Source organism: Procambarus clarkii, chromosome 70 (genome assembly GCF_040958095.1).
Source record: "Procambarus clarkii isolate CNS0578487 chromosome 70, FALCON_Pclarkii_2.0, whole genome shotgun sequence".
In the NCBI taxonomy this organism is placed as follows: Eukaryota; Metazoa; Arthropoda; class Malacostraca; order Decapoda; family Cambaridae; genus Procambarus; species Procambarus clarkii.
Window position 1 is genome coordinate 20,269,909 of NC_091219.1, and position 26,871 is coordinate 20,296,779.

Sequence of the window (26,871 nt, forward strand, 5' to 3'; positions counted from 1 at the left end):
CAAGCCTTACTTAACACTCCAAGATGACATATTGAGGATATTGACCTGTCCAGGTTGGTATCAGCTGCACACTTCAAGAAATATTGACCCTTAAATAGAGTTTCACGAAATGTGAAATTTGGCTTGTATTCAGTAGAGGATTTAGCATGTTTAATTTTCTGAAAGAGGGAGGGGGGGGGGGAAGGGAAGGGAAGGGGGAAGAGGGAGGCGGAAAAGGGACGGGAAAGAGTAGGGAGATGGAAGGAAAGTTGGGAAACAAGGGGAAGAGGGGGATGTTGAATGGGAGTGGGATGTTTGGGGAGAGGAATATTTTGAAGAAGAGTAAAGGAACTGACGAAGATGAACTATCAGGGGGAAATCGCCAAGCCTTTACGACTATATAGCACATGGAAGGGGCCAGGATAAGGATTTGGAATGGGACGAGGGGAAGGAATGGTAACCAACCACTTGGACGGTCGGGGATTGAACGCCGACCTGCATGAAGCGACACCGTCGCTGTACCGTCCACCCCAAATGGTTGGTCAGGAGAGTGAAGGAGAGAAGGGAGGAAAGGAAGGTGGGGGGAGAAAGCTGGAGATAGGGGGAGATTGGAAGATGGGGGAGGAGAAAGGGTAGGAGAGGGGTGAGGATGGAAGGGAGATGGGGGGAGGGGAGGTCTAAACACAGCCTTGTTCCCTCTCTAGCTGTGGAATAACGATATAAAGATCAAAAAGTTTTCCGCCAATGTTCCTCGTGTCATCACACCAGAAAGTTTTGCGCAGTCTTAACTTGATGTGTCAGCAACACGGCGGTTAATGGACGCAACGCTCCGAGGTGATCATGAAATTTCATCATTTATAGAAACAACGGCAGAAGGGGAATGCTTTTAATATCTTAGTCGAGCTAGGAAACAATTCTTTCTTTGTGCGAACAACAGAAACTTGCTGAAAATAATTGCACGTTTCTTTAATATATGTTGATGAAGCCACCACCCATGAAAACGTCTTTAATTTTAGCTTTTTGTTTTGTTCTACTAAGGTGGGTACAGGAGTTGATGAGTTCTAACTGCTATTAGCTGGCTGAGAGCTCTCCCTTCCTGAAGCTCATGGTCAGCCTTACCCTACTAGCACTTCCTAAGAACATGAGTGCCCTGGAAACACAAACCGAAACTGTCTCTATTTTCCGCTTGTTACAACTAGTAATAAAGTTGTTACATCTTGGCTTAACGTGTTTATGACGTATTAGAACGTTGTTACAACTTGCTATATTGGTTGTTATAACTGGTTAGGAGGTGTTAAAACTTGTTCGAACGTTGTACCAACGTCGTAGTTTCGGTGTGTGTTTGGCGGGTGGCAAGTGATTTACTACCAAGTCCCCAGGATGCTGTTGGATGAACAATTATTGACTGAGGCCTAGTTATTTCTCCCCACATTTTGTCAAAAGGCGAGTATGTGTATCATTGTGTGAGGTGTTTGTGTGTGCGTGTACTCACCTAGTTGAACTAACCTAGTTGTGCTTGCGTGGGTTGAGCATTGGCTCTTTGATCTCTCAACCTCTCAACCGTCACTCTACTAGTGTACAGATTCCTGAGCTTCTCGAGCTCTATCATATCTACATTTGAAACTGTGTATGGAGTCAGCCTCCACCACATTACGTCCTAGTGCATTCCACTTGCTAACTACTCTGACACTGAAAAAGTTCTTTCTGATGTCTCTGTGGATCAATTGGGTACTAAGTTTCCACCTGTGTCTCCTTGTTCGTGTACCACCCGTGTTAAATAATCCATCCTTGTGTATCCTGTCAATTCTACTGAGAATTTTGTATGTGATGATCATGTCTCCCCGGGCTCTTTTGTCTTCCAGCGACGTGAGGTGCAGTTCACGCAGGCTTTCCTCATAACTCATGCCTCTTAGTTCTGGAACTTGCCTAGTTGCATACGTCTGAACTTTTCCCAGCTTCGTTTTGTGCTTGACAAGGTACGGGCTCCATGCTGGGGCTGCATACTCCAGGATTGGTTTTACATATGTGGTATAGAAGGTTTTGAAGGATTCCTTACACAGGTTTCTGAAGGCAATTTCGAAGTTAGCCAGCTTTGCATACGTCGCCGATGTTATTCTTTAGATGTGGGTTTCTGGAGACAGGTTTCGCGTCATATAAACTCCTAAATCTTTCTCTCTGTCCGTTTCGTGAAGGACTGCCTCTCCCATTCGGTATCCAGTGTCTGGCCTCCTATTTCCTCCGCCTAGTTCCATCACCTTACATTTACTTGGTTTGACTTTAGTAGCCATTTGTTAGGCCATTCCTTCAGTTGGTCTAGGTCATCTTGCAGCCTCATACTATCTTCCTCTACCTTGATCCTCCTCATGATTTTTGCATTTTCAGCAAACATTGAGAGGAACGAGTCTGTTCCCTCTGAGAGATCATTTACATATATTAGAAACAGTATAGGTCCTGGGACTGATCCCCTTGTGTGTGTGTCTATGTGTGCGTGTGTGTATGTGTGCGTGTGTGTATGAAGGCGTGTGTGTGTGTGTGCGTGTGTGTATGTGTGCGTGTGTGTATGTGTGCGTATGTGTATGTGTGCGTGTGTTTGAGTATGTGTGTATGTATGTACGTCTAACTACTAGCCAACCACTGACTCTCCCCGTGATGCAAACCACAATAGCTGTCTTACTCTCAGCTATATAGTTGATGATATGAATGAGAGACGTGAGATAAGTAAACGCTGACAATTTGTTTTTGCCTTGGCTAGGATACGAACCAGGGACCTACGACTATGAATCAAGGTCATTCACTGCTGGACCATAGAACACCCCTTCTCTCTCTCTCTCTCTCTCTCTCTCTCTCTCTCTCTCTCTCTCTCTCTCTCTCTCTCTCTCTCTCTCTCTCTCTCTCTCTCTCTCTCTCTCTCTCTCTCCATTCTCTCCCCCTCCCCCACTCTCTTTTTTAATCTCCCTATCTCGTCAACTCTCACCTCCTTACTCTATTACAACACTTTTCCTATCTCATCTCCTGTTCCACTCTTCCATCTATTCCACCGCCTCAACCTTTCTTCTCCCTCTCTCCTTTCCTGTTCCCCAACATCTCCCTCTCCCCTTCGCCTTCTCTCCCTCCAAATCTCTCCCATCGTCTCTCTCACCTCTCCTCCGCTCTCCTCCCTTCTCCTTCCTCTCACACCCTATCCATTCGTTCCCCCCATTCCCCCTTTTTTTTCCTCTTGCCTCTCCTCTCTCTCCCACTGTTCTACCTCATATCTCCCTCACTCCCTACCACCTCTTTCTTTCTCTCTCTCACTCTCCCATTAAATTTTATATTAAGAAGCACTGAAAACCTACAGATTCACTCAACGGAAAACAAATCCCATATTTAAACCTTGATGAAAATCACAGAGGTCGCTATAGGTGTCCAAATGCTTCTAAAGAACGACACCGGGGTCGGCCCCGACTGGCCTATTACTCTCCTATACCCCACATTTGTCACCTTGCAATGTTAGGGGAGGCAGGCACAATGATTCTGACCTCGTACTTTGAACAGAGATAAATTTTATTTTATAAATATTGTTTTACAGTATGTATGTGTCTGAAGTTATGTATGGATGTTTGAATAATATGTATGTACACACACGCACACACACACACACACACACACACACACACACACACACACACACACACACACACACACACACACACACATATATATATATATATATATATATATATATATATATATATATATATATATATATATATATATATATATATATATACTGTTATAAACACCGTCACTATTCTCTCTCTGATCCACAACCATTTTATTTCCTGTCTTTTTCCCGTTGAAATGGAATTCCGGTATCACAATAAAACATTGATTGAGATAAAGTGTCCAGAGTGCGTTTGGCATTTACTATACGATCTGTGTGTTTTATATAGGAGAAAACTATATAGAAATTCTTTTTTTTAATTCGGCAGAATTGTATAACGTTATTGATTAGAGCTTTATTCTGACAATCAAAAGGTATAGCATTATAGTGAATTACCCTAAGGTATAGCATTATATTGACTGTACCACAACGTATAGCATTATACTGACAATACCACAAGGTATAACATTACAGTGACTATTTTCAAGGTATAACATTATAGTGAATATACTACAAGGTATAACATTATAGTGACTATACTACAAGATATAGCATTATAGTGACTGTAACCCAAGGTATAGCATTATAGGGACAGTAACCCAAGGTATAGCATTATAGTGACTGTAACCCAAGGTATAGCATTATAGTGACTGTAACCCAAGGTATAGCATTATAGTGACTGTAACCCAAGGTATAGCATTATAGTGACTGTAACCCAAGGTATAGCATTATAGTGACTGTAACCCAAGGTATAGCATTATAGTGACAGTAACCCAAGGTATAGCATTATAGTGACAGTAACCCAAGGTATAGCATTATAGGGACAGTAACCCAAGGTATAGCATTATAGGGACTGTAACCCAAGGTATAGCATTATAGGGACAGTAACCCAAGGTATAGCATTATAGTGACTGTACCATAAGGAGTAACGAGGAGGAAATAAATGATACAGAAGCTCAGGCCGGTGTAGACGAGCTTGGGCCGATATGCATAATCTCACACACACACATACATACATGCATACATATATATATATATATATATATATATATATATATATATATATATATATATATATATATATATATATATATATATATATATATATATATATTAAATATGACCGAAAAAGTAAGATTAATAATTCTAACACGAATTTTCTCGATCTTTCGTACATTTCTTTTCACTGTTGGTGGTAATTCAAAAATCAATTCTCCAAAATTCATTTTTATTTCTAGTCTGACGCAAGGGATGGAATACACACAACCTGCTACAGACGAGGGCGAGTTCTTAATTAACATTATTAATTAATTGTTATTAATTAATTAATTAACATTATTAATTAATTGTTAATTAAGAACTCGCCCTCGTCTGTAGCAGGTTGTGTGTATTCCATCCCTTGTAATGAGTGTGCATGTGTTTACATCGGCCAGACAGGTAAATCTCTTTCCTCGCGTTTAAAACAGCATTCATACGCTATTCGTACAGCCCAGCAATCCAGTGCATTGTATTTACATTCCAGTTTATGTAATCATTCTATCGACTTCACAGGGGCAAAATGTATTGTTAAAAGTAAGGATTTTGTTGAACGAAACGTGATCGAGTCTGCCCTGATCAAACATTGTAACAACAGCCTTAATGTGAGCCCCGGTATGTACAAGTTGGATCCCTATTTAAGCCTCAATATAGCACGTCAAAACAATATAGCAATCATTTAACAGGTATGGCACTTGGAGATATTAATAGGAGCTGCCTTGTATGGGCCAATAGGCCTTCTGCAGTTACCTTCTTTCTTATAATTCCTTTCCTCCACTTATTTTTGGTGGTCAGGTGATCTGCCCATGCGGATATAAAGGTCTGATCAGCAATCTTATCTTCATTCTACTTTGCTCTGATGAAGGCGAATTAGCCGAAAACGCGTTAAGCATTTTCTATTTTTCATATGTGGTTATTCTGCATACTTGGATCAGTGTTTTTGTGATCATTGTTGCATATATATATATATATATATATATATATATATATATATATATATATATATATATATATATATATATATATAATCTGATCATTCTTATAGACTGTGTTATTGGATTATGGATTACTGCCGAAAGGGTTATATTAATGATTCTTGAACGAATCTTGTACTTGCTTTTCTTCAAATTAATATTATAAGACCCATATTAGATAGAACAACGAAAACCGTTGTTCTATCAACGATGGTATGATTCAGTTTCAAGACTTTTCGGGGTGTTTACGTGAGTCTCAGTTTCTTGTAAAAAGATTTGTGTTGTGTCTTCAAGACTATACCATAGCCGTGGTGGATGTTAGATTATATGACAAAACCCATGAGAAGTTAGGGTGTGTTAGATCTGGAGGCTAGGACTGGAGGCAAGGGCTTGGGATAGGTCTGGAGGCTAGGGCTGCAGGCAAGGGCTAGAGGTTAGGACTGGAGGTTAGAATTGCTGATCAATGCCTGGAGGCTATGGGAGACTAGGACTTGTAGGCTTTGGTTACAGACTTGGAATGGTATCTTAGGGAAGAAGGAGAGGGCTGACATGATTAAAACATAGACATGTATGAAAAGTTGAGACAAAACCGGTGTTTATAATGTTTCTAAATATATCAACGCAAAGTAGAACGTAACCTGTAGGTAACACCTTCAGGAACAGCCCCTCCAGCAAGCCCACTACAACATTAACTGACGTACACACACACACACACACACACACACACACACACACACACACACACACACACACACACACACACACACGCACACACACCGCAGCAAAATTCACCACATTCTTTGAGTGCTCGAACACTTTCCCCGCTGCGTGGCGCTCCGGAGTACCTTAATTAGCGTGCATGTCTAGAGTGAGAGAGCGGCTGAGGAAGTAGCTCAGCCCACCACATTTTCTCCAGGTTATAAACACCTCCTTCGCTGCTTATAATTAACTCTGCGTACTCTGAACAAAAATAAAATAATAATAAAAATAATTATTATTATTATTATTATTTTAACGACTACAAAAATGTACGCAGAATATTTTCCTGAAACTTAATGACTTCAGGAATTTTTTTTAGCGTCACGTTGTGTTAAGTTGAATTGGATACCATGTGTTGTGTGGTGTGGTTGTGGTGTACCGTGTGTTGTGGGGTGTGGTTGAGGTGTACCATGTGTTGTGGGGTGTGGTTGTGGTGTACCGTGTGTTGTGGGGTGTGGTTGTGGTGTACCGTGTGTTGTGGGGTGTGGTTGAGTTGTATCATGTGTTGTGGGGTGTGGTTGTGGTGTACCGTGTGTTGTGGGGTGTGGTTGTGGTGTACCGTGTGTTGTGGGGTGTGGTTGAGGTGTACCATGTGTTGTGGGGTGTGGTTGTGGTGTACCGTGTGTTGTGGGGTGTGGTTGTGGTGTACCATGTGTTGTGGGGTGTGGTTGTGGTGTACCATGTGTTGTGGGGTGTGGTTGTGGTGTACCGTGTGTTGTGGGGTGTGGTTGTGGTGTACCGTGTGTTGTGGGGTGTGGTTGTGGTGTGGGGTGTGGTTGTGGTGTACTGTGTTGTGGGGTGTGGTTGTGGTGTACCATGTGTTGTGGGGAGTGGTTGTGGTGTACCGTGTGTTGTGGGGTGTGGTTGTGGTGTACCGTGTGTTGTGGGGTGTGGTTGTGGTGTACCGTGTGTTGTGGGGTGTGGTTGTGGTGTACTGTGTTGTGGGGTGTGGTTCATTGATTTACACACAACAGCTTCACTTATTGATAACAGGATCACTGACATATTCACTGATTCAAAGTCAAACACATAACAAATTCAAAGACTTACACATGTCAAATTCAAAGACATAGATTCAGACATAAATCAGTCGTGACAAATTATTAAAAAATCTCTAAACTTTTAAGTTGTTTATAAATAAATTTGAAAATCAGCATCGATAACAATGACATTAATTCTGATCAAAGCGCTGTATTCATGATTTTTTACAGCTAATAAATTGTTTTTATATTTAAATTTATATTATGTGTTTATACGTATCAAGATGGTGATAGATGGAATAGCAATGTGATCCAGTGTTTTCTTGGACTCATAGGCACAACTGGAGCTGTAATGTTATCAGGTGGACAAATGATAACGAATGTGATCCTGAACACATGGTAACGAATCGGTAAAGTTATCGAGTGATATCGTAGACACACGATCTCCAGTTGCTTGTATCATCCGCCTTGTAATTGTATTAAAGCATTTATTTACTCTTCAATCCGTTTTGCGTGTACGCTGCGTCCTTTCCTGCCTTTGTCTCCATACCCCGCGAAGTGGAGGCACGCCAGACTTTTCTTCTGAATGAGGATATTCTCCCTCCGCTGGGTTGGATGTAAGCCAAACTTTTCGTTTAGGAAGGTATTCTTAGATCTTCTTTTCTTCCCCCAGTACAAGACTCTGTTGGAAGGACTCATAAAAATGTTCACAGTTTTCTCGAAAGTAAAAGCGAGTCCTCTTCGTTATGTTTAAGGACTGGTCGCTGGTGTGCTTGGATGGAATGACTACCACTACCCTTTAGTGTTTTAGCGATGTTCCTTTACGGTGTTACACCATGCAAAAGTATCTACACTAAGATGTTTTACACCTTCCAGTTTCTCTTCCGCTTGGTATAACATCTTCGCTTTTTAAAGTTATAAGCATTTCAAAACGTACCTCTGCGATCATTTTTGTTTTAACCAGGCTTTGCTACATGTTGAACAAATCCACAAGGGCCGTGACGAGGATTCGAACCTGCGTCTGAGAGCATCCCAGACGCTGCCTTAATCGACTGAGCTACGACATGGTCAAAAGGAATTGAAACCGAAGTTCTACTGAACTTACTGGATCCAGTAGCCTCTCCGAGGCACAATTTGATGCATCACGCAATTGTGATTTCTTTGTTTGTTACATGTTTTCTGAAGTCGCAAATGCAGTGTCCATAAAACAAATTTGTTCTGACTGCGTGAAAGATATTTAGCAATTAATTCAGCAAGGAGATTACGAGGCCCCTGAAAAATCAGGGGCCTCGTAGCCTGGTGGATAGCGCGCAGGACTCGTAATTCTGTGGCGCGGGTTCGATTCCCGCACGAGGCAGAAACAAATGGGCAAAGTTTCTTTCACCCTGAACGCCCCTGTTACCTAGCAGTAAATAGGTACCTGGGAGTTAGTCAGCTGTCACGGGCTGCTTCCTGGGGGTGGAGGCCTGGTCGAGGACCGGGCCGCGGGGACACTAAAAAGCCCCGAAATCATCTCAAGATAACCCAAGGTCAAAGGCCATTCATCTCACACATACGCTCCACTCTCGGTCATTAATGTCGTATGGTCATATTAATGACTGTTCCTTCAGATTCTTGGTAAGCATTTCATCTCTCCGTGACGCTCAGATGGAGATGAATATCCATGCGTTCACAGCATCTCTCCGCATGTTGTGCACAAAGACAGCGGCCAGGTGCCTTCACTAATTCACCTAAAATATTTTAAGTTAAAATGTCTGAAAATTGTGCTGAATGTTACATCTCACGAACTCTAATAATAAAAGTCGAAGATATAGTTTATTGATGATGTAACTTAGATTAGGGATTTTGGACAATAAAGAAGAGTGTTTTTTCCCATTTAATCTAAAACCAATTATCCTATTTTGAAGTACAAGAACGTATCACCACATCTTCCAACTGTACCACTAACCACAACCGCCCTCTACCAACAACACCAGAATCAATAACTCTATTAACACTAACTCCGCCAACAGGGAGCCGGTCGGCCGAGCGGACAGCACACTGGACTTGTGACCCAGTGGTCCCGGGTTCGATCCCTGGCGCCGGCGAGAAACAATGGGCAGTTTCTTTCACCCTATGCCCCTGTTACCTAGCTGTAAAATAGGTACCTGGGAGTTAGTCAGCTGTCACGGGCTGCTTCCTGGGGGTGGAGGCCTGGTCGAGGACCGGGCCGCGGGGACACTAAAAAGCCCCGAAATCATCTGAAGATAACCTTAAGATAACCCTTAACTGTAGCCCCTGTTCACCCAGCAGTGAATGGGTACCTGGCTGTTAAACGCTGTGATGGGGTCGTAATCCGGGGTAAAATTAGGATTAAGGGCCCGAAACGCTGTGCGTGATAGTGGCTGTACAAGAATGTAAAAAATGTAAAGAAAATAAAAAATTGAGGGTAGTAACTATACTGGGAGTAAAGAGTTATTCTATGCTTCCAGTGTAGATTTACGGTTTGTATGTCTAATTGGAAGGAGTGATGACTGGAATATAACTCTGGAAAATAGGGAAGCAAATCTTCTTTAGAGATGATTGTTTAATTGGCTCCATGTATCTGTGAAACTGTTTTATCTTGGTGACAGCTCACAGATCAAGGACAAACAGACACTCATTCATTCACTCACTGACTCGAATACTCGCTAGCTTGTTAACTCCCTCACAAGCGTAAATGTTAACGCATTCAACACTAAAATAAATAAAACGTCACCGAGGACAATTTGCATAAATTGAAGCTGACATTTGTCTGTCACACATCTAAGCTTTGACTTGCAATGTGATGGAGAACTCTCTTAACTTTACGAACCTTGTCTCCAACCAATTATTTCATATTTAATTTCAAAATCAGGGGCATAATATATATATATATATATATATATATATATATATATATATATATATATATATATATATATATATATATATATATATATATATATATATATATTTATATATATATATATTTATATATAAATATATTTATATATATATATTTATATATATATATATTTATATATAAATATATTTATATATATATATATATATTTATATATATATATTTATATATATATATATTTATATATATATATATATATTTATATATATATATTTATATATATATATTTATATATAAATATATTTATATATATTTATATATATATATATATATTTATATATAAATATATTTATATATATATATATTTATATATATATATATATATATATTTATATATATATATTTATATATATATTTATATATATATATATATATATATATATATATATATATATATATATATATATATATATATATATATAGTATTATTATTATTATTATTATTAGATATGACCGAATAAGTAAGATTAATAATTCTAACACGAATTTTCTCAATATATCTTATGTTTCTTTTCACTATCGATGGTAATTTAAAAATCAATTCTCCAAAATTCATTTTTATTTCTAGTCTGACGCGACACTTGAACGCGTTTCGTAATAACTTATTACATTTTCAGACTTTAGTTTACACACACACAACTATAACCTGCAAACACTAAACAGAGGTCTACTATGCTATAATTTAAACGGCTTTCATTTTATATACCTGCATTTGGGTGAGGTGATATGTTACAACAGTTTCATTCCACTGTGATTCAGGTGATATGTTACACCGATATTCATTCCACAGCAAATGTGTGGAATGAATATCGGTGTAAGTATATTAGTAATAGTCGCTTTGGTCTTCCCTTCGGAATGAGACAGAGAAAACGTGCTGTGAAACGAGGAGAGAAATCCGCTTGGATCAGACGCCCTGAACATGTAAACACTGATCGTGCCAACTGTTGCTCTCTCCTTCGGGTACAGAAAATAAACATATGTATTAAAACCAGTCTCCTGCATTTGTTTAACATTTGCTTCTGCATTTGCTCCTGCATTTGCTGCATTTGCTCCTGCATTTGCTGCATTTGCTCACATATCCGCTTGTGTAGCGGATATGTGAGAGACTACATAAGTCTCACAGTCACACAGCGGCGTGTAATCAGTATCCCGCGCAACCAAACCTTACGTTCATTAGGGAGATTTATCAACCAGACAATAAAATAACCCATAATCATTACTCGGAACAAAAAATTGTATCATTAGAGTTTTATGGGGTTTAAAGGGTAATTACAATGATACGAATTTCAGTTTGAATTTTTTCTGATCAGGGCAAACAGGTTTCAAAATTAAAATAATAATAATAATAATAATAATAATAATAATAATAATAATAATGATGATAATTCAGAGTTGAATCATGTAGTATGGCGATATATTCTTGTGTGTGTGTGTGTAGGGGGGGGGGGGTGGGGTCAGTCTGACACTGTTCTCCTTGACACCAATCCTGACCCGTCCACGCTGTGTATCATATATCAATTATTGGGAGAACTTTGGTGAGACTAGACCAGAGCGTCTGGCCTCCAACCTCGGATAGACCGGCAGATATACACCCCAGAAGTGACTCGAACCCATACTGCCAGGAGCACACTGCTTGCTTACAGGATCCCTTAATCGCTCGACCAACATGACCGGACAAAAAAGGATGGTAGCCGAAGCTATTTCCATCCCCCCGCCGGCACTCGGTTGGTAATCTTGGGCATGGTATTTTTATCAAATAACCTCATTCTTTGGGGCACACGTGAGGAAAACAAATGCAAAGAAGCCTGAATGGTCCCCCAGGACTATATGCAACTGAAAACTCACACCCCAGAAATGACTCGAACCCATACTGCCAGGAGCGGTTATGGGATCGATGTTGGTCGAGCGGTTAAGGGATCCTGTACGCCAGGAGCGTGCTCCTGGCAGTATGGGTTCGAGTTACTTCTGAGGTGTGAGTTTTCAGTTATATATATATATATATATATATATATATATATATATATATATATATATATATATATATATATATATGCATATATATATATATATATATATATATATATATATATATATATATATATATATATATGCATATATATGTATATATATATATATATATATATATATATATATATGACAATGTCAGACCACGGAGGAAAAATGAAAGAGGAAATTTCCTTAAGTACTTTCGTATATTAAATACATCTTCAGAAGGTCATTTTACAGATCGAGTGATGGGTATAAATAGGCAGGAAGGAGTGGTGAAGTAAGGTGAGGTACAATACTTGGTCAACGCAGAAGGCCCATTGGCCCATCAGATGCACCCAATTGGCACATCCGATGTAGCACAATGGCCCATCTGATACAGCAGACATACAAGCATAATATATAGGTAATTATAACATAATGAAGTAAATATATACAATAAATTAGTGAGACAAATGTTTTTCAATGATTCTACTTAAATCGCCCTTTAGCTGATCTATTAGAAATGGATCTAAGTTATCTATTAGAAATGGATCTTAGATCCATTTCTAATAGATCAGCTAAAGGGCGATTTAAGTAGAATCATTGAAAAACATTTGTCTCACTAATTTATTGTATATATTTACTTCATTATGTTATAATTACCTATATATTATGCTTGTATGTCTGCTGTATCAGATGGGCCATTGTGCTACATCGGATGTGCCAATTGGGTGCATCTGATGGGCCAATGGGCCTTCTGCGTTGACCAAGTATTGTACCTCACCTTACTTCACCACTCCTTCCTGCCTATTTATACCCATCACTCGATCTGTAAAATGACCTTCTGAAGATGTATTTAATATACGAAAGTACTTAAGGAAATTTCCTGTTTCATTTTTCCTCCGTGGTCTGACATTGTCACATTCTTAATCACGTGTTTATTTTCGTGATATACACACATATATATATATATATATATATATATATATATATATATATATATATGTGTGTATATCATATATATATATATGTGTGATATACACACATATATATATATATGTGTGTATATATATATATATATATATATATATATATATATATATATATATATATATATATATATATATATATATGTATATATATATATATATATATATATATATATATATATATATATACATATATATATATATATATATATATATATATATATACATATATATATATATATATATATATATATATATATATATATATATATACATATATATATATATATATATATATATATATATATATATATATATATATATATATACAATATATATTTATATTTTCCTGAACATTCAGCTGTATGAGACATAGAAGGGAAGCGAATCTGGAACAAACAATAATGCAAACAAGAGCAAGATAAACAAACTGGGCTGAAATTTTACTTTCATTTTTCCCTTGTTTATATTCTCTGTTGAATGTTCTGTTTATTTCATTCTAATTCCGATTTTTATCTTTTTATCTTCTACTCCTTGTGTAGCTTCTAGAAGTATGTTTATCCTGTACTTTGTTCTCTTGTTGTTCTTGATTGCTTTTTTTTCTTAATTGTTTGTTTGCTTTAGTGGATAATTTCCTTCTATTATATTCTTAACTATCTTATCATATTCTTAACTATCTTATCATATTCTTATTTCTTCATTTTGTTGCTACGCTTCTTTATCTGCTTCCTCTTCATCTCGTTCTCATTTTCCCTCTTCCTCCCATCCCTTCCGTTCCACCACCTTCCCTCTTCTAACTTCTTCACCTTCCCTTCCTTTCCCCACAGTTCGCAGCATATATCACTTTACAGCAAAAGTAAGACAATAAAAAGATCGCTGGCTTCATTAATCCCACGAGGCAGAATAGTTTCTTTCCACTTAATTTCAGTGTAATTCTCCGCGTTCACCTCTCTCGTGCAGGTAAAATGGCGCGAGCCGGCGAGGAAGGGCATTAATTTTGCTCGTCATTAGTTTTCTTGGCAAGCATTCGTCTTGTTGGGGGGATTGGGTGCGTATGACGCTCCCTGGACGGGGTGCTGAAGGGGTCTGGCTCCCCCAATACCTCCCCATTATACCCCCCTTCCAGGGGCATGGCAGTCTTTTCCCCTGTACGCCTCGGAATTGATGACCCAGGCGGAGCCACCAGGAGGCCTGGTCGACGACCGGGCCGCGGGGACGCTAAGGCCCGGAAGCACCTCAAGGTAACCTCAAGGTAAGGTAACCCAAGTGACTGTGGGGTTTAGATGGGTGTAGAGGTATGTTTTTTCTTTGTATTTACTATTTGTGTTTGCAGAATCGAGCTGTTAACTTTTGGATTTCGCCTTTTTAACTAATGTATTTTTTCTTCTATTATCAATATACATATATTTCTCTCTAACACGCCCACACACACACACACACACACACACACACACACACACACACACACACACACACACACACACACACACACACACACACACACACAGACATCCCCAGGAAGCAGCCCATAGCAGCTGTTTAACTCCCAGGTACCTATTTATTGCTGGGTGAACAAGTTCATCAGGATTACAGAAACTCTGCCCAAATGCTTCAGCCTGCGTTGGGAATCGAACCTGGGCCCTTAAGACTACGATCCCCGACCGCTGTCCACTCAGCCGCGAGGGTATGTGTATATATGTACTCACCTAGTTGTGTTTGCGGGGGTTGAGCTCTGGCTCTTTGGTCCCGCCTCTCAACCGTCAATCAACAGGTGTACAGATTCCTGAGCCTATCGGGCTCTGTCCGATAAGTATGTAAGTGTGTGTGTGTGTGTGTGTGTAGGCACTCACCTATGCGTAGCGCCAGTTAGTCACTGCAGGTCGGGCTTCAGCTCCAGGGGTCCCTGTTTGTTATCAAAATTGCATTAAAATATGATTAACACTTAGAATGGTCATATTAATTCAATGCCTCATGGATCATTCCAAGGAAAGCTCAATTGAAAGCATGGAAAGATTACTGTTACGAACATCGTCTATTATTTTGTGAAGAGAGAGTTGTTGTAGTAATTTGTTGAGAGAGATAGAGAGAGAGAGAGAGTGAGAGAGAGAGAGAGAGAGAGAGAGAGAGAGAGAGAGAGAGAGAGAGAGAGAGAGAGAGAGAGAGAGAGAGAGAGAAAATTATATAAATACAAGAGGTACAGATATCTATTCCCAGAGACGGGATGTTGGCTATCTGCTGGCAGACCGAGCGACGGCGATATCACTCCTCAGGCCGAAGTAATACCTTCACCTATTCGTTGATTATAGATAACCAACTGATTATATTTGAACGTTTTGTAAATGAAAAACGGATTCCTTTATGTATGCTCCCAGATGAGTATTGTTTAATAGGAATATTCAGGGATTATTCAGTGACGACTGGACATGTGGTATTGAGGGGCGGTAGTGAGAGAGAGTGTCCTCAGTGACTAGACAAGGAACATGGCGGACGGGACAGTGTCGTGTTGGACAGACCGTCACGTTTCTAGCGAGTTTCAGCCCTTTCAGACAGCCAGATTTGTCAAAATTCACAGTCATTTAACTTGCAGGATATCACAGTGTTGTTTGAGTGACTACGGAGTAGGTATATACACAGAATCCTGAATTCTGAATATATTCTACGTGTATTTGATGATGATCTTGCCTGAGTAAACAGTTATTTAGTTTAAATGTTGCTAGACTAAGGTGTCTATGTTGGTCTTTATATAAGTAAAGTAATATTGTGTATATTGTGTCTATCTTGATACCTCTGATTCTTGTATATTAATCAATGTATATTAATCAATTAACTCCCTCCACACATTCTCTTGTGTCAACTACATTTACAAAACCCTGTTCTTAAATGCAAACCATGCTCTGAAACTCTCCCTGGACAGATGTAATAGGACCCATTATCACCACACCAGAAATAAATATCTCTTTGATATCCCCAGGGTCAAACTTAATCTGTGTAAACACTCTATGCAAATTAAGGGACCTAGTCTATGGAACTCACTCCCTAGTGAATTGAAAAACTGTAAAACTTTTGCCTTATTTAAAAGCAAAACCAAAAAGTACCTAACTTCATCTATTTAGTTTCCTACACTGAGCTTTAAATTTGCTCTGTACCTAGTGGTACCCAATCTCATAATTTTTATGTAATATCAAACAACCTTATCATTGTGTTCATTGCTGTCTTCTTTTATGTGCTAGCCATATGCTGTATTGTGACTACCAATTTTTGTCAACTACCATTCAAGCTGTCATTGCAATCAATCTTATATTGTTTCTGCTGTATTGTGCCTACCAATTTGTTGTCAACTACCATTTTAAGCTGTCATTGCAATCAATCATAGCTACCTATGTGCTTTAATATACTGTACCTATAATTTTCTCTCATCTTTTTTTTTTTCATTCCATGTAATCTGTTATCATTTTTTTGTCTATAAATTTTGCAAGTATTTACCTCCTTAAAATTTTCTTAGATTAAGGACCTGCCCGAAACGCTGCGCGTGCTAGTGGCTTTACAAGACTGTAATTACCATATTTGTATCCTCACATTCCTTATGTACATTCTTGTATATGCATAAATAAATAAATAAATGTACAAGAAGGACATGTGAAAGCTCCACTGATTGATTAATTGTGTTTATATGTTTTTAATTCTTTGTAAATGTTTATATTTTTACTCTTACACTTCCTAGGTGTTTCTATACTCTGGACCTTTACCAGCAGGTTAATATTAATTATAAATCCCTAAGAGGACCACTAAGTGAAACTCCCCATATGACAAGAGCTCTGGTCTAGGCAGTAGACCAGCCTCAACACAAATGTCCTGGCGGTTGCAATACCGACCAGACCTCGTGTATGCTGCAGGTGTTGAGAAAGGAGCAAGCTTAGTTCTAAGATACACTTGAGTGGTCACAAGCCCCTAGAGGCCTCATTCTAACATTTGTGCTAACATATGGCTTCACATGCCTTACAACTCGCTAGCTAAGCGAGTTACGTTAAGTGAACCTGATCTACAGTATGCAGGCGAGGAGTCACAATAACGTGGCTGAAGTATGTTGACCAGACCACACACTAGAAAGTGAAGGGGCGATGACGTTTCGGCCCGTCCTGGACCATTCTCAAGTCGATTGTGAATGTCGAAACGTCGTCGTTCCTTCACTTTCTAGTGTGTGGTTTGATCTAAAGTATGATCAGGTTTCGAGAGTTCTCCTACTGCCCAAATACAGCATAGGGGTCCAGGCTTGTTTAGTGACAGCTTGATCAATCACGCTATGACTCAAGGAAATGTGACTGAGAAAATAGACCAATTAAAGATAAATAAAAGTTTGTGGCAGCGGTCGTCCAGTACTCCACTCGCTAGATAATGTAGTCAATGCGAACAAGCCTGAATGGTCCCCAGGACAATGTATAAGAAAACCCCAGGACAATGTAGTCAATGTATAAGAAAGTTTTTTGGGACACCAATACGCATCCATCATCCCCGCGTCCTCAGGCCAAGGCATCGAATATGTCATCCATCACCAGAGAGAGAGAGAGAGAGAGAGAGAGAGAGAGAGAGAGAGAGAGAAAGAACCGTGGGTGGGGAAGGAAAAGGGAAGGTGACCATTTTCTTAATAATCCTCCCTGGGCCCAACATTGTGGATAATCAGAATGAGGCAACTATAACACAAGGCGCTCAGCCATCGCCGTGTGAGGATTCTATAATTTCTTTTTTACATTCAATTGTTTGTTGTTAGCCATTCATTTGCATGATATATGAATTGCTAAAGTGTCACTATCCTTTGGTTGTCAGGTGGCTAAATGCGTTCGATAATTTTGCATATTTCGGGTGATAAGTGCGTCCGAATGGCTCCGTTTGTGCTAAGGAAATATCTCTATGATTAAGACAATCCGGTGGAACAATGAAACGACTTGAACCACCGTTCTGGCGAAGACAAGACGCACGCCTTAACCCACTAGGCTGTGTTCTTGTGATTTATTTGTGATCAGTTAATAAAAATATTGAAAAAAAATTATTAGAGGAATGCAGGGTTTCGAACGACTGATGAATGAAACTAGTGGGATTTCCTTATGTATTCGAAGCTGGAGCACCGAATACATTACCTATACCAGAGTGTATATTAAGTTACGTGCAAAATTTGGCCTGGCTTCAGTAGGGACCTCTAGACTTCCTGTGGATCCCAGGTTGTATAACTTTTACCATGTTGGGGCCCAAAAGTAAGGTGCACGGCGTGGGTGTACCCAGGTCGAGGGTTCGAGTCTCCTCATTGCTCCAAATGATTTTCACATTGATAAATCATATTGGTGTGATTAACTTGTGTATTAATATTATTGTTATTATTTGTATTATTGTCGTTGGCTTATTTCATATATTTTTGCTTACATTTAATTTGCATGAGTTTGGTTTAATGTTTACAAGATGTATCTTCACTTTTCTCTACAGGTATAATAGGTGTTATTGTTAGGTGGGTTACCCGGCGGTGCCCGGGGTAAGCTCTCTTTCCCCTCATCTCCACAATCTACCCGTCTCCTCTTTCCTCTCTTCCTCATGTCTCTCCTCTCCCAACATCTTTCCTCTGCCTCCTCTCTCTTCCACCTTTCCCACCTTCTCCTTTCTTTCCTTTCATCCCCTCCCTCCCTCCTTCACTGAAATCTCCCTGCCCTCCCCCTCCAATCTCGAACAGACTATATATATATATATATATATATATATATATATATATATATATATATATATATATATATATATATATATATGTCGTACCTAGTAGCCAGAACGCACTTCTCGGACTACTATGCAAGGCCCGATTTGCCTAATAAGCCAAGTTTTCCTGAATTAATATATTTTCTCTAATTTTTTTCTTATGAAATGATAAACCTACCCATTTCATTATGTATGAGGTCAATTTTTTTTTATTGGAGTTAAAATTAACGTAGATATATGACCGAGCCTAACCAACCCTACCTAACCTATCTTTATAGGTTAGGTTAGGTTAGGTAGCCGAAATAGTTAGGTTAGGTTAGGTTAGGTAGGTTAGGTTGTCGAAAAACAATTAATTCATGAAAAGTTGGCTTATTAGGCAAATTGGGCCTTGCATAGTAGGCTGAGAAGTGCGTTCTGGCTACTAGGTACGACTTATATATATATATATATATATATATATATATATATATATATATATATATATATATATATATATATATATATATATATATATATTATTAAATATGACCGAAAAAGTAAGATTAATAATTCTTATTAATCACGAATTTTCTCAATCTTTCGTACATTTCTTTTCACTGTTGGAGGTAAATCAAAAATCAATTCTCCAAAATTCATTTTTATTTCTAGTCTGACGCGACACGAGCGCGTTTCGTAAAACTTATTACATTTTCAAAGACTTTAGTTTACAAATACACAACTGAATAGAACTTACGCATCTCCGATTTTATATCTACATTTGAGAGAGGTGGATGGGGTGAGGTGGCATTAATAGGGTATTGATTTCATCAACACAAGACAGAACAAGAGGTGGCATTAATAGGGTATTAATTTCATCAACACAAGACAGAACACGAAACAATGGGTATTGAATAGAAGTGATTGTAGAAAGCCTATTGGTCCATATTTCTTGATGCTTCTATATTGGACTGGAGTCTTGACGTGGGTAGAATATAGTTGTGCATTAATTGGCTGTTGATTGCTGGTGTTGACTTCTTGATGTGTAGTGCCTCGCCTCGTAGGCGGCTTGACGTTTGCGAGGCACTACACATCAAGAAGTCAATACCAGCAATCAACAGCCAATTAATGCACAACTATATTCTACCCACCTCAAGACTCCGCTCCAATATAGAAGCATCAAGAAATATGGACCAATAGGCTTTCTACAATCACTTCTATTCAATACCCATTGTTTCGTGTTCTGTCTTGTGTTGATGAAATTAATACCCTATTAATGCCACCTCTTGTTCTGTCTTGTGTTGATGAAATTAATACCCTATTAATGCCACCTCACCCCACCCACCTCTCTCAAATGTAGATATAAAATCGGAGATGCGTAAGTTCTATTCAGTTGTGTATTTGTAAACTAAAGTCTTTGAAAATGTAATAAGTTTTACGAAACGCGCTCGTGTCGCGTCAGACTAGAAATAAAAAAGAATTTTAGAGAATTGATTTTTGACTTACCTCCAACAGTGAAAAGAAATGTACGAAAGATTGAGAAAATTCGTGTTAGAATTATTAATCTTACTTTTTCGGTCATATTTAATAATATATGTCTACAGGAAAGACTGCTACCAAAATATACTAATATATATATATATATATATATATATATATATATATATATATATATATATATATATATATATATATATATATATATATATATATATATATATATATATATGCGATGAAGGTAATAAAATGCAATGTTGTGTAAGAGAATGTTTCCCGTGAGTGTGATCAGTCTCCCGGACCATGGTAGGGTCCACTTCTATCTCTTGAATTTTTCTCTTTCAGTCTTTTATCTTTATGACTCTCTCTCTCTCTCTCTCTCTCTCTCTCTCTCTCTCTCTCTCTCTCTCTCTCTCTCTCTCTCTCTCTCTCTCTCTCTCTCTCTCTCACCCACACACACTCTCTCTATTCTAGTATTTGTGTGAGTATTTGTATACGTGTTTTGATACCCATATATGTATTCGTACACTCATGCAAGTATTTGCATGAGTGAATATACGTGAGGAGAATATACGAAAGGAGAATATACGTGTATACATGCGGGTGTATGGATGTATATCTTAAATCACGTTGTTCACATGTGAATTCTAAGTCGCTGTTAACATAAATAAAGCAATAATTTAATTCTAATAACACAGTTATTCACGAGGGAACAGGTTCCAGGCGCGAACACACCCACTCTCCACACCTCCCTCGTGGAATTAAGGAATTGAAACTCTCTTGTGTGGTATGACGGTGTGGAAATTACTTGAGAGCTCTGGGATTTGCGTGCTGACTGTTCCCATGAATATGCATTTGGATTATGGGTCTAAAGAATTTTTTTGGTATTGTTTAGAGGCGGAATGAAAGCAGCTGCTCAGGAGTGGAGAGAGAATTTAAGGATGAGGTTGCTCAAGAACGCTGATGATGTCTGGTAATGGTAGAGTTGTGGTGGTGGTAGTGGTGGGGAGAGTGGTGGTGGTAGTGGTGGTGGGGGGAGTGGTGGTGGGGGGAGTGGTGGTGGGGGGAGTGGTGGTGGTAGTGGTGGGGAGAGTGGTGGGGGGAGTGGTGGTGGTGGTGGTGGGGGTAGTGGTGGGGGGAGTGGTGGTGGTAGTGGTGGTGGGGGGAGTGGTGGTGGTAGTGGTGGGGGGAGTGGTGGTGGTAGTGGTGGTGGTAGTGGTGGGGGGAGTGGTGGTGGTAGTGGTGGTGGTAGTGGTGGTGGAAGTGGTGGTGGGGGAGTGGTGATGGTAGTGGTGGGGGGACTGGTGGTGGTAGTGGTGGTGGTAGTGGTGGTGGTAGTGGTGGTGGTAGTGGTGGTGGTGGTAGTGGTGGGGGTAGTGGTGGTGGTAGTGGCGGTGGTGGTGGTAGTGGTGGCAAGGAAACATTAAACTTATCCTCTGATGATTGATCTCCTACCTTCACTCCCCCTCAAAAGCTCTCCCCTGTCCTCCCCCTTCCAGCCTGGAACAGACATTTCCATTTATACATATATAAGAGGGGGGGGGGGGAACCTAGCGGCACCCGGGTCTCTTCCACACACACACACACACACACACACACACACACTCTTCACTACCTCTGAGACGCCTTGAACGAGCATCACAGTGTCTTGTCCCAGTCATCAATCATCCTGCTCCTTCTGGTTGTCAGCTGCAAGCTTCCCTCACCTTAACTTTCTAAACCTTTATCCCTCTCAGAATTTGCAGACGTCGGTCCCTAATCTGCTATCTTTAAAACAATGGCCTAAGATGGGTATTTCACTATCTTTACGACGCGCTCTGGTGGATCCTCGACGAAGTGTTTATTCTTGGGCATTATGCAAATGAGGATCGTTAGAGAGGCCCACATTGCAAAGGGCAAATTAGCATTTGTTTTCATAGCTTCTTGAGCAAAGTTCTGCCACTTGTTCACGTTATGATCGTGTATATTTTGTTTCAACGTTATCAGGAATTATTCACGCTATAATTGTTCTTTAGCTGCAATTTCTGGGCTTCAGAGTTACAAGCCCGCCCGTAATTCAGTCATCAGAAAATAAACTTAATGTTTCCTCGCTACCATAACTTCCATCGCTACCACAACTACCATCACAACAACCCATCCATTACCACCACCACTACCATATCATTACCACCACCGTACCATCATAATTCCGGGAGATCATTGGGGTTCTTGAGCAACCTCCCAGTAATCCGGCTGTGTTACATTCACACAGAAACGACCAACAATAACCCATCTGTGAGCCTCATTACCCTCCTGCAGCAGCGTGCTGGCCTACCTGAAGGAGGCGCCACGAGAGGATTATTACTCATTCTTATATCCCAACACCGGTGCCTTATACCTTACTCCAGACGCCTTGAATCCTGCCTCAGGCAGCTTACCTCCTGATACCATACGTTACTTATGATGAGTAATCTCCTGATACGACCTCTTGTGTGATACTGGTAATATGACCTCTAATGTGCCACTGGTAATACGACCTCTTATGTGTCACTGGTAATACGACCTCTTATGTGCCACTGGTAATACGACCTCTTATGTACCACTGGTAATACGACCTCTTATGTACCACTGGTAATACGACCTCTTTTGTGCCACTGGTAATACGACCTCTTGTGTGCCACTGGTAATACGACCTCTTATGTGTCACTGGTAATACGACCTCTTATGTGCCACTGGTAATACGACCTCTTTTGTTCCACTGGTAATACGACCTCTTGTGTGCCACTGGTAATACGACCTCTTATGTGTCACTGGTAATACGACCTCTTATGTGTCACTGGTAATACGACCTCTTTTGTGCCACGTCAACTCATTACTGTGTAAGATCCATCAACTGTGAACGGAACGTAATTACAACGGTGCCTACGATGTACCTAAATGCTTACACAGTAGGCTCGTAAGAGCAGGAATGAAAATATAACCTGATGAACATATTGAAATTGGGTCCTTGACAGATTAATTTTACCTCATCTGAATCTGTATTAACTAGCCGGTCGGCTGTATTAACTAGCCGGTCGGCCGAGCGGACAGCACGCGGGACTTGTGATCCTGTGGTCCTGGGTTCGATCCCAGGCGCCGGCGAGAAACAATGGGCAGAGTTTCTTTCACCCTATGCCCCTGTTACCTAGCAGTAAAATAGGTACCTGGGTGTTAGTCAGCTGTCACGGGCTGCTTCCTGGGGGTGGAGGCCTGGTCGACGACCGGGCCGCGGGGACACTAAAAGCCCCGAAATCATCTCAAGATAACCTCAAGATAACTATGGAAAGGTGCAACCTAAACGGGATTTGTAATAATAAACTTTCGACACTTCAGAAACGAAGGCTTCAGAGGCTTCGATACTTCAGAAACGAAGGCTTCAGAGGCTTCGATACTTCAGAAACGAAGGCTTCAGAGGCTTCGATACTCCAGAAACGAAGGCTTCCGAGGCTTCGACACTTCAGAAACGAAGGCTTCGAGGCTTCGACACTTCAGAAACGAAAGCTTCCGAGACTTCGACACTTCAGAAACGAAAGCTTCCGAGACTTCGACTCTTCAGAAACGAAGGCTTCAGAGGCTTCGACACTTCAGAAACGAAGGCTTCAGAGGCTTCGATACTTCAGAAACGAAGGCTTCCGAGGCTTCGACACTTCAGAAACGAAGGCTTCCGAGACTTCGACACTTCAGAAACGAAGGCTTCAGAGGCTTCGACACTTCGGAAACGAAGGCTTCAGAGGCTTCGACACTTCAGAAACGAAGGCTTCAGAGGCGTCGACACTTCAGAAACGAGGCTTCAGAGGCTTCGACTCTTCAGAAACGAAGGCTTCAGAGGCTTCGACACTTCAGAAACGAAGGCTTCAGAGGCTTCGACACTTCAGAAACGAAGGCTTCAGAGGCTTCGACACTTCAGAAACGAGGCTTCAGAGGCTTCGACTCTTCAGAAACGAAGGCTTCAGAGGCTTCGACCCTTCGGAAACGAAGGCTTCAGAGGCTTCGACACTTCAGAAACGAAGGCTTCAGAGGCTTCGACTCTTCAGAAACGAAGGCTTCAGAGGCTTCGACACTTCAGAAACGAAGGCTTCCGAGGCTTCGACACTTCAGAAACGAAGGCTTCAGAGGCTTCGATACTTCAGAAACGAAGGCTTCCGAGGCTTCGACACTTCAGAAACGAAGGCTTCCGAGGCTTCGACACTTCAGAAACGAAAGCTTCAGAGGCTTCGACACTTCGGAAACGAAGGCTTCAGAGGCTTCGACACTTCAGAAACGAAGGCTTCCGAGGCTTCGACACTTCAGAAACGAAGGCTTCAGAGGCTTCGACACTTCAGAAACGAAGGCTTCAGAGGCTTCGACACTTCAGAAACGAAAGCTTCAGAGGCTTCGACACTTCAGAAACGAAGGCTTCAGAGGCTTCGACACTTCAGAAACGAAGGCTTCAGAGGCTTCGACACTGAGGAAAGTAATCCGGAGATTTTCCCAATAAAAATAAAACAACACTGGAACGGTAGTGAAGCAGGGAGGGAGAGAGAGAGATTATGAGAGAAAGAAGGGAAGGATAGGAGGTTATCTTGAGGTTATCTTGAGATGATTTCGGGGCTTTAGTGTCCCCGCGGCCCGGTCCTCGACCAGGCCTCCACCCCCAGGAAGCAGCCCGAGAAGGCGCGGCAGGAGAAGTAGACGAGCCCGCCGCATGAACCCACTATACCCAACATCAGTTTCAATACCGTCCATGTGAGTGTGTGTTGGCCCTCAGTGAGTCTGCTGTGGTCCCAGCCAGAGGCTTTGCTGCAGCTACTTCTGCGCCTCCACCAGGAGGTGTTGGGCCTCCGTCAGGTATTATGAGATATATTTAATTGAAAGTTGATTTTAGCGGTAGTGGCGTTGGGGTGGGGCAGGGAGAGTACTGGTGACGGGGGAAGAGAGAGGAGGAGAGTGACAGGGAAGATGACGGATGACACAGGACGGGCAGGGGGTGACGGGAGAAGGGTGCAGCTGCCTCGCTTGGGGTGTATTAATTTCCTGTCTTACCTGTCGCACCTGTCTCACCTGGAGTAGCAGGAGGAGGCTGTCGGTCCCACGTACGTGTGACGGGTGGACAGAACATACAAGTAACCCCCGCGTCTGTCAGCCCGTTTTCTAGAGAGGTGGAGAAGTATATAAGAGGCGGAATTCTGATAAAGAGAGGAGAATAGAGACAGGAAGGGAGATGAAGTAGTAGGAATGGAGAGAATAGAAGGAGGTAAATGGAAAGGAAGAGAGGATTAAGAGGTGATAAGTGAGATGGGAGACGAAAGAGGTAAGAGAATAGAGTGAGGGAGGGAGAATAAATAAGGGAGAGAGAGATAAGTAAGAGAGAGAGATAAGTAAGAGAAAGAGAGAGATAAGTAAGAGGGGAAAGATAAGTAAGAGGAGAGATAGATAAGAGTAGATTTAGGAAAGGTGGTGACAACAAGAAAGGGAAATGTAAAAAACAAATACAGATATGGGAAGAGTGATTTTAGAGAGAGAGAGAGAGAGAGAGAGAGAGAGAGAGAGAAGAGAGAGAGAGAGAGAGAGAGAGAGAGAGAGAGAGAGAGAGAGAGAGAGTATTCATTATACAGTACAAAATACTGGGGCATATTAATTACTTATTACAAACATTTAACCTTTGACACAACACGACGACTATTTAATTAATGAAAACGTCAGTATAATTACAACAAATGAGCTGTGTTTGCCATTCCTCCAACAACCAATATGACCTATACCACAACAACATTTACAACAACATTTACAACACCAATTAGCATCCTTTCACCTCCACTATAACCACCACCATCGAATTCTCCACAAACACTATCATCCCTAATACCATCATCATCATCCCCACCACCATTAACATCACCACCACAACCACCATCACTAGAAGAATCATCACCACTACCCTATCAAGCACCATCCTCATCATTCCTACCACTATCTAAGCAAATAACATCACTACAACCCTAGCAATCTTCGTTATCACGATGTTTCTATATTTGAACAGTGCTTACTTGTTCACTTTGTTTAATTCCACTTAAAATCTCCTATGTCGTTATCATGTCTCCCCTATGCTACCCTCCCCAGGGTGGTGACATTCAGTTTTCTTAATAATTTCTGGGAGACTCAATCCCCCTCAGCTCAGCTCAATTCTACATCCTTTGCTACATGTGTACCATCTTCATGATGTTTCTGTTTCTTCACGTGAGGAATCGATGCTGAAGTTGCATACTCATGAACGGGTCTGACATAGGTTGCGTGCAGGGATGTTTGGCATGTGCCGAGGAAGTTACACTAACAACGTGTGTGCTTCAGGAAATATATTTGGGCTCTGTTTACTTCCATGTCTTTGTTAATTTGTGAA

General features: G+C 40.5%; 1 protein-coding gene across 1 annotated transcript; it reads left to right on the top strand.

Annotated features, from left to right (window-relative positions):
- The first annotated feature begins 23,774 nt into the window (after nucleotides 1-23,774).
- LOC138355982 (trichohyalin-like) lies at nucleotides 23,775-25,028 on the top strand. The gene has a single exon (XM_069311526.1). The coding sequence runs from the start codon at nucleotides 23,775-23,777 to the stop codon at nucleotides 25,026-25,028; it is 1,254 nt and encodes a 417-aa protein (XP_069167627.1).
- Nucleotides 25,029-26,871: the final 1,843 nt, after the last annotated feature.

Coding starts and splice junctions, on each gene's coding strand:
- LOC138355982 (XM_069311526.1), top strand. CDS start 23,775: ATGGAAAGGTGCAACCTAAACGGGATTTGTAATAATAAACTTTCGACA.